Source organism: Citrus clementina, unplaced genomic scaffold, assembly GCF_000493195.1.
Source record: "Citrus clementina cultivar Clemenules unplaced genomic scaffold, Citrus_clementina_v1.0 scaffold_2, whole genome shotgun sequence".
Classification (NCBI taxonomy): Eukaryota; Viridiplantae; Streptophyta; class Magnoliopsida; order Sapindales; family Rutaceae; genus Citrus; species Citrus x clementina.
Genome location: NW_006262688.1, coordinates 16,735,099 through 16,750,690, shown reverse-complemented (window position 1 = coordinate 16,750,690; position 15,592 = coordinate 16,735,099). Strand labels below are relative to the sequence as shown.

The window sequence follows — 15,592 nt, the reverse complement described above, 5'->3', positions numbered from 1 at the left end:
AAGTAACAGACATATAACAATTTTTGAAGGGTACCTTGATGTTTTGAATAGTAAGGAGGGCGATTTGAGGATTGTCACTTTGTGAGGAGGGTATGCTGAAATTTACCCTTTATTTATTTATATGAATGAGAGGGTTGTAAATTAATGTAATGGTAAAATTGTTAATAAAAGTATAAAGCAATGACATTGACAATTTTGTAAATTTTGCACAATGGAGTTTTTGTAAATTTACACAAGTAACTCTACCCCTGGTAGTACATTAAGTAAACACTTAAAAATAAAACCCTATTTGTTTTATAAGGTTGTTACGAAAATAAAGAAATAAATTACTATCAAACAGAGAAATTTATATAATAAATAGATTTTAAAAGATTTATATCACACTTTTTTTCTCAAAAGTCATGAAATAAATTATTTTTACCATTTTTGACCTCATAGGCTTGAAGAAGATATAAAGGTTATCTTTCATTAGATTAATAAGCGTTACATTTATAGTGCTCACTTGAAATCATGATAAGCCAAGAATAAGATCAAGGCCAGCAAAACAATTATCTTTACATTGATCTTATAAATGCAAAAGCTAAAGGACTTGAATAATTGATAAGTTAAGTGATAAAGTTGTCCTCTGATTAGTAGAATACTAACGAATGCGACACTTCTAGGTCGTCCAACATTTGTGAATTTGTATTACTTAAGTTTTGTAGTTTTGCTACAATATTTTTATCATGCCCCCTCAAAGGTAATGTTCTAGGATGAATATGTAACTTATCTCGCTATCATTGAAACCTATTAGTGGAAAGAGCTTTTGTGAATATGTTTGTAGGTCGATATTTAGTAGGGACATATATACTTGATTTTCACTCTATCTTTGAAAATTATATCTCTCACAAAGTGAACATCGATCTTCATATGTTTGTTCTTGAATGATAGAACACGATTGGTGGCAAGTGAAGCAGCTCTAGTGTTATCGCAACAATATAATTAGAATATCAACTAGCAAAACTTGCAACTCTTTGAGCACAAATTAAAGCCATAAAATTTTTGTTGTAGTATTTGCAAGTGCTCAATACTTAAGACACAAATGAAGACTGTTGTGTGCAATCTCTAATGCTATGGGTGTCAATGTGCGAGTGTACACAACAAGTAATATACTGATGAATATTCAGATCGTCTCCACATGGATTGATATTATCCGATTTGCTACAGCAACCTTAACAATGCAGTTTTGTTCTAAATTAAAATAAAACAATTTTATGAAACTAATAACTAATTAAAATAAAAATGTAATAAAGAAAATTCTCACATCAAATACAAGGATAAAACTAATGGGAATGGAGTAGTTGAGTGAATAAGCTCACTTAATGGCATTGGCTATTATTTCAATTACAGTACTATTGCTACAGCATTTACTATAGCACTGGGCAGAATCCCTCATGCATCATCAGCTGTCGCCTGTTGGATATCTTATATCTAATGCAACCTAACAATAATCAATCGTTACACCAACATTAAATATAACATTAAATGATGTAGGTTCCATTTTCCCTACAAGGTAAATCCCTATGTCTAGTTCATCCCTAATTTTAGATCAAGCATGACCCTATTCAAATTGAGATTCACTCAACTTGGGAAACCCAATTTAAAAACAAGTGTTGTCTTAATGAGATCTACTAAGTCAGACATTTTTTAGGCTCTTTCTTAGCTAGTATCCCTAAATGGGTGGTTAGCCGAAATAGAGAATTAAAATAAATCAATTAAGACAAAATGCTATAGCAAACACAGAGCAACGCACGTATATCAGCCAAACATCTATTAAGATCGTTTATTACTCAACTACAATCAAATTCAGTTCATGGTTTACGATAGAAAAAAAAAGAATTTCAGGCATTAAATACATCCTTATAATGAAATAGAAAACAAGAAAATAATAAGAATGACTGATTTCTATTTTATTTCTATGATTTCTCCTCTGTTAGCCTTCAATCTCTCTCTTGAATTCTATTTTTCTTGTGTTTTTCTCTTCGTTTTATTCCTTGGGTGACAGTTCTCTCTTTTCTTTTGCGTGTGTGCTCCTTTTATAGCTTAGAATTAGGGTAAGTGGAAGTCTAGGGCGCGTATCTTCCAGATTTGGAAACTCCAGATAACAATCTTCTAAGTATCTCGCGCGGAATCTTCTCTATCAATGCTCCAGGATTGCTACAGCAACAGTGCTACAGCAATGGTGCTACAGCAACAGCACTATGCCAGACTTGTTTTAATTCTTCTGTAACCAAGTTCTTTCATTATCTTTGCAAGCTTATTGCAGTAACATTCTTTCCTTGAAATTTGAGCTTCCGGTCACCTACAATTATGCACATGATCTAAGCACATAAATTATTTTAAATCAAACAAAATTTATTAAAAATATAACTAAAATGCAATAAAACCATGTCATTTACTCTCTAAGTATTACTCATTCAAGTATGAAAGTGCCATGATAACTCTCATGTCATAGAGTTATCAAAGACTTTGCTAATGCATTTTGTTTCTTCGAACTCCATGGGATTAAATTGTTGCCAAGATAAACACAATAACCTCTTCTAGATTTTTTTTCATTAATATTATTTACCTAATCTGTATTTGTATAGCTTGTTACTGTCATTTTTCCTTTGTAGTATAAAAAATACCATAATCAACTATTCCTTATAAATATCTAAGGACTCTTTTACACCTAAGCCAATGCAACTGCAAAAGATTTTGCATGTACTGATTTAAATAATGAAAAATATATGAAATTTAAGGCCGAGTGATAGTTACAAATGATAAAGTTCCAACTATATTGCAATATATTGTAGGATCTAAAAATTGCTTAACACGTGTAGTAGAAAGTTTTAGTACAGTACTCATAAGACGAGATGTTTCCTTGCAATTGTCAGTACATGTGCACTTCAAAAGATCAAAAATATATTTGTCTTGACTAAGACGTACGCTATTCTCTGTACGATGAACTTCAAGGCAAGAAAATAGCTTAGTTGGCTGCGCACTTTCAAAGCAAATTGACAATTAAGTCATTCAATGACTTGTTTCACTGGACTCTCTTTACGTCCCGTTATTAAAATATCATCCACATAAATAAGAACATATATTATATTTGTCCTTAATGCAAGAGAAATAGAGTGATGTGTCTAATTTAGAATTTGTGAAACCCCAATCAACCAATGCTCAGTTGAGTTTTTTTATCCAAGCTATGAGAGCTTGCTTAAGCCTATGCAGTGGCTTTTTCAATTTACACATATAATTTGGTTTTGCTTCATGTAAACATCTTCAACTAACTCTCCACTTTAAAAGACTTTGTTCACATCAAGTTGTACTACACCCTAATTGTTCATTACAATAATATTCAATATTAATTTAATTGTTGCAACTTTAACAATAGGACTGGAATTCTCATTGAAATCTATTTTTAAAGTCTAATGAAATACTTTTGCAACCAATTAAGCCTTATATCTCTCTATATGGTTATCGGCTTTTTGTTTTACTCGAAAAATCAATTTATTACAGTTAATATTTATGTCAAAAAGTAGGCTTTACCAAATACCATGTGTTTTTTCTAACCAAGAAGCTATTTCTTTTATCATAGCACTATACCAATTTTGATCTTGCAAAGCTTCACTGACACCATAAAGTACACTTTTGTTAGGTATTTAAGATTGTTAGGTAAAGCTTAGGTTCGGGTTTGAAGATGCCAGCCTTGTTACGAGTAATCATTAGATAAATGGATTGTGTATGTGTTGGCTATTGTAATTGAGGAGATGAGCTAGGCTGTTAAGGGTCCGTGTTGTCAGCTTCTTGACTGATGGATTTAGTGTTAGCTAAAGATTGTGTGGTGTTATCAGTTTCTTGGACTTTAGTCTTTGATTCAAGGTTGGCTTCAATAGTTGGGCTTTTAGCGTTTGGTTCAAAATGGTTTCCTCACTTTGACTTGATACTTGTTTAAACTCTTGTGTCGTGAACGAATTTTAATGGAAAGTCTATTATTTGATCAATTGAGAGAGTTATGAGCTAAAAGACTTCAATACCTAAAACCATAGGGAAATGAGAGAGTGCAATAAAACCGTGGTTTGAATAACTCTTCGAGACTTTGAAGGATGAATCACTTTTAAAAGGAAAATCAAATTAGTTGAAGACGGCATGTCTCATCGTATAAACTTTTCATGACATGTGAAGACACTTATACCCTTGATCAGTTATATTATAGTCTAAAAATATACACTTATCTAATAAAAAATCTAGTTTACGTTTGTTATAAACTCGAAGATAAGCAAATACAACACATCCAAATACTTTGGACAAAAGATCTACCTTGGGTTACTGTACTTTATTCAGAGGAAAATTAGTGACATGGAGAATTGAAAAAAGCAAACTATGGTATCGAGGTTAAGTGCGGAATCTGAATTCAGATCAATGGCATTAGCTCAAGATAATCTTAGAATATCTAAACGCAAAGTAAAAACAACCTATACAGTTATGTTGTGACAATAAATCTGCTATCATTGTTGTACATAATCCAGTGCACTGACCAAAACTGCTGAGGTGGAGAAACTGTGAGGCTTGCTAGTGAATTAAACTCATCAGTCTTAAACAACAATGCTTTGGTGAAATAGGAGCATTAAAAGTCACGAGGACATCACGTGTGCAACTATTCACTCTTATAAGCACGAAACGACAGTGTCTCTGTGTCTTTTAAACAAAGCTTTAAGTTAAGCACGTGATGACCATGTGAGCCAGCTTAAGTAAGTTCATTAAGGTCGTTACTCTACGTGTCATCGAGCTGTACATTCTAGGTTAGCTGGGTTGTTGCTCTAGTAGCTATAAAACTGACTGGTGTCAGTTTTGATTCATTATTGTGAGTAAACATGTTAAGAGAGAGATTACAGAGTGGGTGAAAATCATTCTCTATAGTCTCGTGAGTAAGCTGTGGAAAAGATCCTCCATTATTGTTCAATAAAAGCTCTCCAGAAAGCTTCTCCCGTGGATGTAGGTTGTGCCATTCTTGGTGCAACTGAACCACGTAATTGATTCTTGTGTTGGCTGTGATTGTTTCTAGGGAAAATATCCACCGTCCACTCGTTTTTTTCAACTTTTTCAAAAATACACAATTCCTTCATTTTTTGGCTGGAATCCACCTAAAGTTACATTTTGTTTCACTTTTCCACTTCCATTTAGAATCCGTTAAGAAAACTAACGGAAACTTAAGAAAATGACCATTTTACCCCTCAAAACGAAAATTACAATTTCACCTTAAAAATTACCAAAAATAATCAGATTAAATCTAATTATTTTCCCCATCGGTCAATAAAGAAATTAATTCCACAGCCATCAAATGCAGGTTTTTTTTTTAAATATGTCTGTAATTAGAATGCTAAATTATAATAGTACTATTAAAAATAGCCCAATCTTGCAAACCATCAATTGAATTTAAGATAAGTAGAGTTTTATTATTCATTGAGTTATAATCTCTAGTAGTTAAGATTTTTTTGTACTTCATTAACGTACCAATAATGATATTCATCATTAAATCTGATTATTTTTGGCATTTTTTAGGGTGAAATTGTAATTTTCGTTTTGGGGGTAAAACGGTCATTTTTTTAAGTTTTCGTTAGTTTTCTTAACGGATTCCAAACGGAAGTGGAAAAGTGAAACAAAATGTAAGTTTAGGTGGATTCCAGCCAAAAAAAAGAAGGAATTGTGTATTTTTAAAAAAGGTGTAAAAAACGGGTGGACGGTGGATATTTTCTCTTGTTTCTATTCTTTTCAATTTTCTTGATTCCTTTCTTATATAAGTTAATTCTTGAGTTAATATTGATTCTCTCTGGATTTAATCTTCGTACAGTGCAACTTGTTAAAACTTGATCAAAGATCTTGGGAAGTGTGTATCTTGCATAGGTTTGAGCAGCTTCGATCACTACAGAAACATTTCAGAAAGGAGAAACTCGACAATGGACCAATTTGTGTTCTTTATGGTCCAACAGGTGGCCAAATTACTAATATCCTCACTTAGGGGCTTTCTAATCCTACATTCAGAAATATGTTAGACATGCTGGGAATGACCAATCTTTACCAACCAGATTGAGGGGGATAATTGAAGAATCCAAATAATGAAATTAGATTTTATTGTATAGCTATATAAAACTAACTATTAGGTACTATGTATCGAAATAGGTCAGCAATTCTTCTATCTTATTATAATAGTTATTATAATTAATTTTCTTAGAATAGATTTCTAGGCTACATATATTCCTCTTTATTGAATTATTCAATTCAATCGAGAGTGAATTTCTTTACAGTTTGGAATATTAAGTGCACTGCCAATGTGAGCTCTTGCTAGAGTTTTACAATTACCTACAATTAACTTCTCACCTCTCTTAAATTCCAACTTAATTTGCAGATTATTTAGATTGTTTGTGACATGGTGTGTTGCACCATTGTCCAAATATCATCCATTGTTTATTTCTTCAGTAGGAAGTGCCATATAGGTAAAGGCCTGACCAACTTGTGTTGCTTCTTGTCTTTCAAAGAACCCTTGATTGAATAAAATAAACATTGATATGTTGAATGTCCGTATTTAAGACAAACCTAACAAGTTAGCCTATTTCCTCTGCTGCCAAAGTTGTTTCTTCCTCTGTCTCTGCCTTGTCCATTGCCTCTAAAACTTCTTGACATAGATCGTCTTCCTACAACTTTGTTTTAGTGAAAAGAAGCTCTCGCAAAATTAGTACTGAAACTGCCTTCAGACTCAAGATTTGTAACAACTGAGAGTTGCTTCATTTGACTTTCATGATTGAGCAAAGGAGAGAAAGCTTCAGGCAGAGATAAATCATCAATTCTGGTTGTAATGTTCACAACAATAGGGTCATATTCAGTTCCTAAACCTAGAAGAATATAAGAAATTAAATCATCTTTAGTAAATTTTTTTCCAGCCGTTGCAAGGCTATCAATTAAAATTTTCATTTTGTTGATATAATTACCCATGGTTATTGCATTCCTTTTCATGGTTTAGAGTTGCATCTTAATCTGCAAAATCCAAGCCTTTGATTGAGATGCAAACAAAGTTTCCAATTCCAAAACTCAAAAGAGTTTGTATATTGAACTTATGTGCGTAAAAGTGACTTAGTCACTGTGGCCAGGAGCCAGCTAAGCAAAGCTAATCTTGTCTCAGCGATTATATATACTCTTTACTTTCGATTTTAAAATGACAATTTGATCCTCTTCTACTTGGACCAATAATTTAGTGAGTACAATTTTGATCCGTTAATCAAGCTTTCAAGATTGCAAGCACAAATGGAAGAAAGCATTTAAGACTTCCATATCACAAAATTTTGCCTATCCCATTTGATACGAGTCAAAAAGTCGAAAGTTTTTGGTGTTTGGTTTGCAGCATTCATGTTGAATAAATTTGCATAACTGAAAGCTCGCCTTGCTCTGATTCTAGCTTGAATTACAAAGATAGGCTTGAAGATGAGATAAAGCATTTGTTATCTTTTTTTTTAGCTTCATAAGTGTACATTTATAGTGCTTATAGGAAATCATGATAAGTTAAAAATGAGATCAAGTCTAGCAAAATAGTTATTTTTATCTTGATCTTAATAAATGCAAAAGCTAAAGGACTCGAACTAGTGATAAGTTTAGTGATAAAGCTGTCCACTTCACACTTCTAGAATACTAACTAATGCCAAGTATGCTGCCAAGTCATCTAACATTTATGAATTGGTATTATTCAAGTTTGGTAACTCTGCTACAATATTTTCATCAGTCTCAAATGAAACTTAATCATTAGGATTAGAAACAATTCAAAATGTAAAATTTTTATAGTACGCATATGTGTATATTAAATATCTACAGCGATTAAGTCTATGGTTTACAACTTAAATTTCTACCACTATTAATATTTAATAGATATCTATTTCTTTACTTTTATTTTTAGATCAAATTTATGTATTACAACCTAAGTTTTTGTCGTTATTAATAATCGAAAAATATTTGCCCCACCCACGTAAGTACAAGAAATGTGTACCTCCAGCTAACTAATAATAATTAGGAGAGACCAATGGGCCTTTGGTCCATTGGGAGAAGCCTTGCACTTACAATATTGAGTGCAAGGGTTCGAGCCTCCATAAGAGCTTTATGGGGGTTAATTTCAGTACTCCCTCAATTATCAATATAATTGAGTGGAGACAGTCTCTCCCTTACTAAATGTGAGTAGAGTAGGCACCCCTCGAATATTAGAGAGGATTTAAAATGTATGAGCAAGTGCTTCAGTGTGTCAATGTATGGCGGTGGTCCCAGTTATATAGTATGATTGTAAATATTAATTGTAATGTCTAATGTAATGTTAGTAACATCTGTGTATAACAAATTTCAAAAAAAAAAATTAGGAGAGAATATATGAGTCGAGGAGCTGATGTTCTCACCACCACTCGGCAATGAAAAGCCGGTTTGAGTTTGGATTGAATATATTAAATGAGAGCATACCCCAATGAAACACATGGCTGGCTAGAGACTTGATGATCAAAGATGAGGATATATAAGGCAAGAGTAGAAATTAGCTTTCAAATTCTCTACTCATATTGCTTGGCCTAGCACATTAAAAATTCTTAAATTATATCTTATCTCTATCTTTTAAATAAGAAATTATAATTTTTAAAATATTTTAAATTATTATAAATTTCAACTTATTTTTTTTATTAAAAATATAAAAAAAATTTATCAACCGCTCTTATTTCTTTTTTATTTTTAAATAAAAATAAAAATAAGTTGAAATTTATAATAATGTGAAGAGTATTTTAAAAATTATGCTTAAAGTAATGAATACAGAGTAAATTTATGGCCGAAAATTTTGAAACTAAACCAAGCCACCTGAATTTTATTGGATATTATGATTTAATTGTAGTTCATGAAATTAAAGATAAATGAATAAGAGGCCTATGTGTTCCATTTTTTATTTTTTTAATATTTATCAAAGGCATATATGCTCCACCGACCAAAAAAACACATGGCTAGGGCTTGTCGATGATATATATATAAATGTCAATTTTAGTTACAAAATCATTAATGAGACTTAGTTATTTGTTTTATGGCATGATTTGACTTTTCTCGAATTTCTTAAGAAGCAAGGCAAACTGCACCTAGGTTCCTTTTACTTTCTGATATCAACTAGTATCGGGCAGTTTACAATTTACAATCTACTAATCTGCTTCCCTAGCTACTATACCAACAAAGGGCACGATTTTTCTGTCAATGGAAAAGCCTAGAAACCAAGAATTTATCGATTCATAAACCCTAATCCTAAAGTTCAAATCTCATCAATCCACAACACAAAGTAACCTCAATCTATCAATCAACTTGAAGAAAAACAATTCAAATACCACTAACGATTAATGTAAACTCAAAATTCCCGTTTGCCCAGATAGCAGAAAAATCAATCGATCATAACAGCTATAAAAAAATTTCGTGTTAGCAATTTACAATTTACAATTAACAAAAACATTAATTAATTAATTAATTTGTGCAAAATATCAACCAAACATGGACCGAATGCCACCGAACAACTACCACAGTCCGCCCACATTCCCCGACCCCGCCGCTTCAGTTGCTGATCCTAACTATCACCGGTCTCTACACTCTCCTCCACGTGTACGTCCGAGATCCTTTTCAGCCATTGCACTACTAAATAATAGTTCCAACTGTATTCCACACGTGGCACAAACCCACGGGTCTAAAATATGACAGCTAAACCTCGATCTGTTCCACACTTCTAGTAACCCTAAACGAAGTCCTCAGCTAACTGCCACGCACTACTATGCTTGCAGAAACTTGCTCGATGTTTAACTCCCAATTTGCATATACAGAAACCTGCCCGGCAGCATTCACAACTAACCTAAGCTTCAACATATCACATCATAACTCACAGCTAGCTCTTCTTTAACTGAGTAGCACACAAGCTCAACAGAGCCAAGAAACGACATGGTATGCTTCTGTTTTCTCGTTGATCAGACACGCAAAGTGCATAAATGCAAGCCAGCGGCTGGGATTTGCTCACGGTGCGGCGGAGGAGCAAGTGTAGCCGACATGAAAACGGCAACAAGATTCTGCCATGTTCCATTTTACTGGAAATCTTGGAGAGCCATTATTTGTACTTTCTGTGGAGCTGTTCTGAAATCTTATCAATAAAAATCTCTGATTATACTTTGGAGTTCAGAGTTCAGGTTTAGGAATCAAAGTTCTGAGATTAAGCAGAATGGTTACAGCTGAAGAGATTCCATGCATAATCCAGTTATGAGATAATAGTGGTGATAATTTTTATTTGTTATATATAAAATATAAAGTTCTTTTTATTTTTAAAACTTACACTAATTTGGAATGATGCAATTTTCAGAGGCTCCGATAATCTTATTGAGTGTTTGTAAGTCACTTTGTTTTATTGGGACACAAGACTAGTCATCACAATCTTGTGGTAATATGGTTGATGTGATCGTCTGTGTTTTAATTACTATGTTTATGATCCTTTAACAAAAAAAAAAAAAAATTGTTACAATTTACTGATATTACAAAGCTTAATAAGAGTCTGAATTTATATATTTATAGCACAGCCAAATAGCATACCAATTATAACTTACAAATCTGAATTAACTATTAGCGAGACCTTTATCCTAATATCTGGAGAAATATATGCATCTATCCCGACTGATAGTTGGTTTATTGCCTTTTCAGATTAGGCAACGATGAATGTAAATTATACACAACAACATATAATTTGAATGATCTTAATGCATCCTGTTATCATATTATTTGAAACGTAAATCACCTACAGTGTGTAAAGAACACTTCAAAGGATATGTTTGTAATTGTCATGTCTAACTCTACTCAAACATGCCCTTGATTGTATAACATGTAAAACGATCTACAATTAATCTTTGCTCACTAAATATTTGAACAGCTACAATTTACTCCATTTCTACTTTCATCCATATGAGACAGCTGATACAGGCAGACGCACAGCTATTGATCATTAAAAATGTTGCACCGAATGTTAGGCAAAGCGTATAAATGGGATCTTTTAATTAGAATTAAACGCGGCGGCAAGGGAATTGCTGGGAGTCAATAAATTCAAAATCCATTAACGGCGAATAGTTTCCATTTTCAAATGCCCTCACATGCATTGAGAAACAAGACTAGCACCACCTAGCTAACACTCAGTAGATATGCAGGTGAAATGTGTACGTGGCAGTTGTAGAAATTGAATGCGATACACATGCATGTGAATTGCACAGAACATGAAGGCAAATTGTTTTTGGCTTCCCGTTTTGAAAGCTCTTGCAACTGCTGATCGCTGTCAGTAACAGCTTGGCAATATGGTAAAAGTGGGCCAACTTCATATTCAATCACCACCTCTTTTTTGAGAATGTACCACTTTAATTGGATACATCTTTCAATATTTATTGGTCCAGCTGGGTAGGTCTCTCTCATCATTAATTATATATTATCATTTCTTAAGCTTAAAGCAAAACTTATAAGACACATAAAACACAGAATGTTACACTTAATTTAATTTTTAATATGTGTACATCTATTCTTACATGATCTATTGAAAATAAAGGTGATATACTAGGGATGGCAATGGGACGGGGTGGGGGTGGGGATGCCTACCCCATTCCCCACCCCATTAAAAAATTTTGCCTTCATTTCCCACCCCATTCCCCAATAAATTTAGTGGGTTGGGGATGAGGAATCCCCACGTGGAGAATGATTCCCTCATCCCCACCCCATTCCCCATTTACTTATTTTATAATTGATATAAAAATATAATTTTAGTAAATTAAAAATTAGAGGCTTAAAATAAAATCATTACCATATTATAAAATATTGAATTTAAAAAAAAATCTCTAAAAATTTGAAACAATATCTTAAAATGATATTAAAAGTGAAAAATATTTAAAGAGAGCAGCTCCTTAAAAGAGAAAAAAAATATAATAATGTTTTAAAGTTGAAAAATATTGTAAGGTTTTCTTTTATTCATATTCTATTTATATTACATAAAAATTAAAAAAATTATTAATTGACATTATAGTTGATAAAATAACAATTATTAAATAAGAATTAAAAACATATGTATATATAATGGGGATTGGGGGGGGTGGGGTGGGGAGTGCAATACCAAACCCCACCCCGTTAACAATTTGGGGATTATTTTTCCCCCACTCCCCACCCCATTCCCTAAAAATTATTAAAAATTTTTCCCATTTGGGGTGGGGCTCCATGGGGCCCCAAACCCGTGGAGGATTTTGTCATCCCTATGATATACTCATAGTGCAGATAGGTGTAGATACTAAGCTACCAAGAATACTTATGATTTTCTCATGAATTATTCTTTAGAAAGGGTACATACTCGTTCGGTGCTTATATTTTGACCTGAGAGTCCATTTATTCTTAATATTCTTAAAAAATATTTTGAAAAATCTCTACAATTAAATATATTACCTTCTTACTCTTACTTTTTCTTTTCTTTGAAAATAATATTCTTCCATCAATATTCTTGACATTAATTAATTTATCTATAAAAAAATTAATTAACTAATAATTATTTATTAACAAATTAACCAATATATGTTAATTTGAAAGAGTATTTTTTGTACCTTGCAACAATCTTACTAATAATTATTTATAAATAAACTAATATCAATCCACTTCTAGCAATGTTCAATATCCTTACAATCTAACTAATAATTATTTTATAGAAAAATTAATTTACTGAAGCTAATCCTAAAAGTAAAATAATAATATGAAAGTTTGTGCAAATTTTTTTTGTTACTTTTAATTTGATGAATTATCTTTTTTTTTTCTTTTGATATCCTTAAGAATATTATTGTAAAGATATTATTGTAAAAAGAAAGAAAAAGTAAGGAGTATGATTGTAACATACTTAACAATGGTATTTTGAAGTATTTATTTTAAATATAAAGACTAAACAAATAATTAACTTAAAATATAAAGACTAAGCAAACATTTGTTCCTTTAAAAATACCCATATTTACTGACATCATTAAGTAATGCTTTTAATTAACTGTGCCTATTGCAGAAGTTCCCCCAATTTTAAAAGCTGCAACCCTCGAGTTTGCAGTTTAGAATTTTATGAGAAATATTAATCAATATGATAATGATACTCAGCTCTGTATATACGCTCATCTCTATTACTCCTTGCATTATGTTTTCTTCGCCTATTATTTTACGTGTGTTCTAATTTTCTGAGTGCCGATCACAACCCATGCTTCCTAATTATAAATCAATTATTCGATGAAGCCAAAAACTCAGTCATGAATAAACGGAGTACTGCGGCGGTGCACTAAAGCTGAGTCGGCTGAAGCATTTCCACCCCATTAATTCAGTTGAACAAAAACTCAACTTCATTGCAGCATCAGGTGAAGGTGGTGGCATGGGTTCTCAAAAAGTCAACTTCATGGGTTTTATCCTCTATTCATTGAATTGGATTGGTTCGATTTTCAAAGCGTCGCCCATCTACTTGAGTTGAATTTTACGTATGTGGTTCAATATCTCTAGTTGCGTTGGCTATAACTTGCGTGTGTGACTATAAATAATAATTACTTAGCCTGCACAGATTTTGACTCTTGGATTATGGGCACGATGTTTTATAATATTGGGAAATTTAGCTATGTAAACAGTTTCAAATATTCATTATCAAAACTAACTGCACAACTAAATTTCATACATTTTTAACTACATATAGCATACTTATTCTGGACCAAAATATTTAGAACAAAATGATGGCTTCCATCATCCACATTGCCCACACTGAGATTGTGGGCGATGGATACAATCACCTCCATCATCATTAGCAATGACACCATCACCTGCCTCCATCGCCTAGACGATGGCACCATCGCCCAATACAATCACTTGGGCGATGGCATCCATCTATCAACCATTGGCCGCTACCATTGCTTGGCCAATGGCGCCCATCTATCGGCTGATGCTGCCATCATCCAGTGCCCATTGCTATCAGTTGGGCGATAGCATCACCACTGTGGTAATGATAAAAATGATGTCTGCAAACTTACTTACAAACGATTCTTGATTGAATATTATAGAGAATGGCAGCAAAAAAACATTAAAAATAAAGGCTAACAGGACCCGGCCCGATCATCTGCTAGATCCGAGGCGAATCATGCAATCTAATATATAGATCTCATGACATAAATCTAATTTATGGATATATAAAATTGGCCTTGGGCCCCTACTGTAATCATATAGAAACATCTATGCCTCCTCCAAAAATATATTCAAAACTTGCACAATTGACATCTCATGCTCAAAATACAAGTCATGCAGTAGTGAATGTTGTGGTCCAACCTCAACTAATTAGAAACTGAGCTACACAAAGTCCTAAGGAAACTTAGAAAAAATGAGGTAAATAGGAAAATAGTGAGCTTGTGGCTCAGTAAGTAGATATATATATATATATATGTATGTATGTATGTATAAAGTAGTGTACTAATACTTATATATAATCATATGACATAACTCCACGTTGAACATAATATATAAGCAAACATGAAATATCATACATACATACATGACAAACTGTACCAAAGAGTACCCAGGGGAATAACTATCATACTCGCGTGATCATCATCGTGCAAGCAGAGCAGGGGAAAAACCTTTCAATACATAGTAGAATTTAACTATATCGCGCGAGTAGAGTGATCTAATTCTGAATACACATGCGCAAAGCCTACATGGAAGGGTATACATATGGTAATTCGCAATCACATGTCATGATAATCAATCATTTAATGTTTGAACATATAATCATAACATGATACTAATTCATATTAGTAAAAATAAATGCTTCATAGAATATATAATATTAACAATAATAATAATTCATTCACAGATCTTATTTCACTCTTGTGTTCGTTGGGGCTCTTGTAGGTCCTTTGATTCTTGAATTTCTCCTAAAATATAAGGTTCAAAAATTAACATTCAAAATTGATATAAATGCTTATGCGTATATTGTAAATTAAATCATAACTTCTTGAATTTTATAAATCTATTACTTATTAATCTAACGAATATAATTCTAACAATCCAATTTCAATTCCTGTAACTTTCTTATTTCTTTTTCTTTTCCTTCTATCTTGACCTCTATTTTCTTTCTTCTTATTTTCATTTTCTTTCTTTTTCTCTTTTCTTTTCTTTTTCCTTTTTAGCTATGCTTTGCTCTCGATTACAATTGAATCCACTAGCAAGCAGAAGAGGACAACCCTAATGTTGTGTTGGCAAAGCCAACTTCTTGGGTTGCGGACCGAGAAAAGCAGACGTGGGAACTCAGGTCGGGGCACAACGTAACTAAGATAGTTATTCCATTTATAAGTAAAGCATGCAGGTGGCTCTAATGAAACAAGCATCTAGCTGTTTCCAATTCAACAAGCAACATTTGGCTTATCCATTGCATGCACGTGTACTACAATTCCTACACACTTATACAAATTTCGTCCTCGAAATTTACATGCTTGCCTGAAATAAATACTGGTATCAC

At 32.7% G+C, this 15,592-nt stretch overlaps 1 protein-coding gene across 1 annotated transcript; it reads left to right on the top strand.

The window, feature by feature from the left end:
- The first annotated feature begins 9,840 nt into the window (after positions 1-9,840).
- On the top strand, positions 9,841-10,533 carry LOC18052734. The gene has a single exon (XM_006447252.2). The coding sequence runs from the start codon at positions 10,003-10,005 to the stop codon at positions 10,207-10,209; it is 207 nt and encodes a 68-aa protein (XP_006447315.1). The 5' UTR covers positions 9,841-10,002; the 3' UTR covers positions 10,210-10,533.
- The last annotated feature ends 5,059 nt before the right edge of the window (positions 10,534-15,592 follow it).

What these genes read in the sequence shown, in the direction of transcription:
- LOC18052734 (XM_006447252.2), top strand. Translation starts at nt 10,003, where the DNA reads ATGGTATGCTTCTGTTTTCTCGTTGATCAGACACGCAAAGTGCATAAA.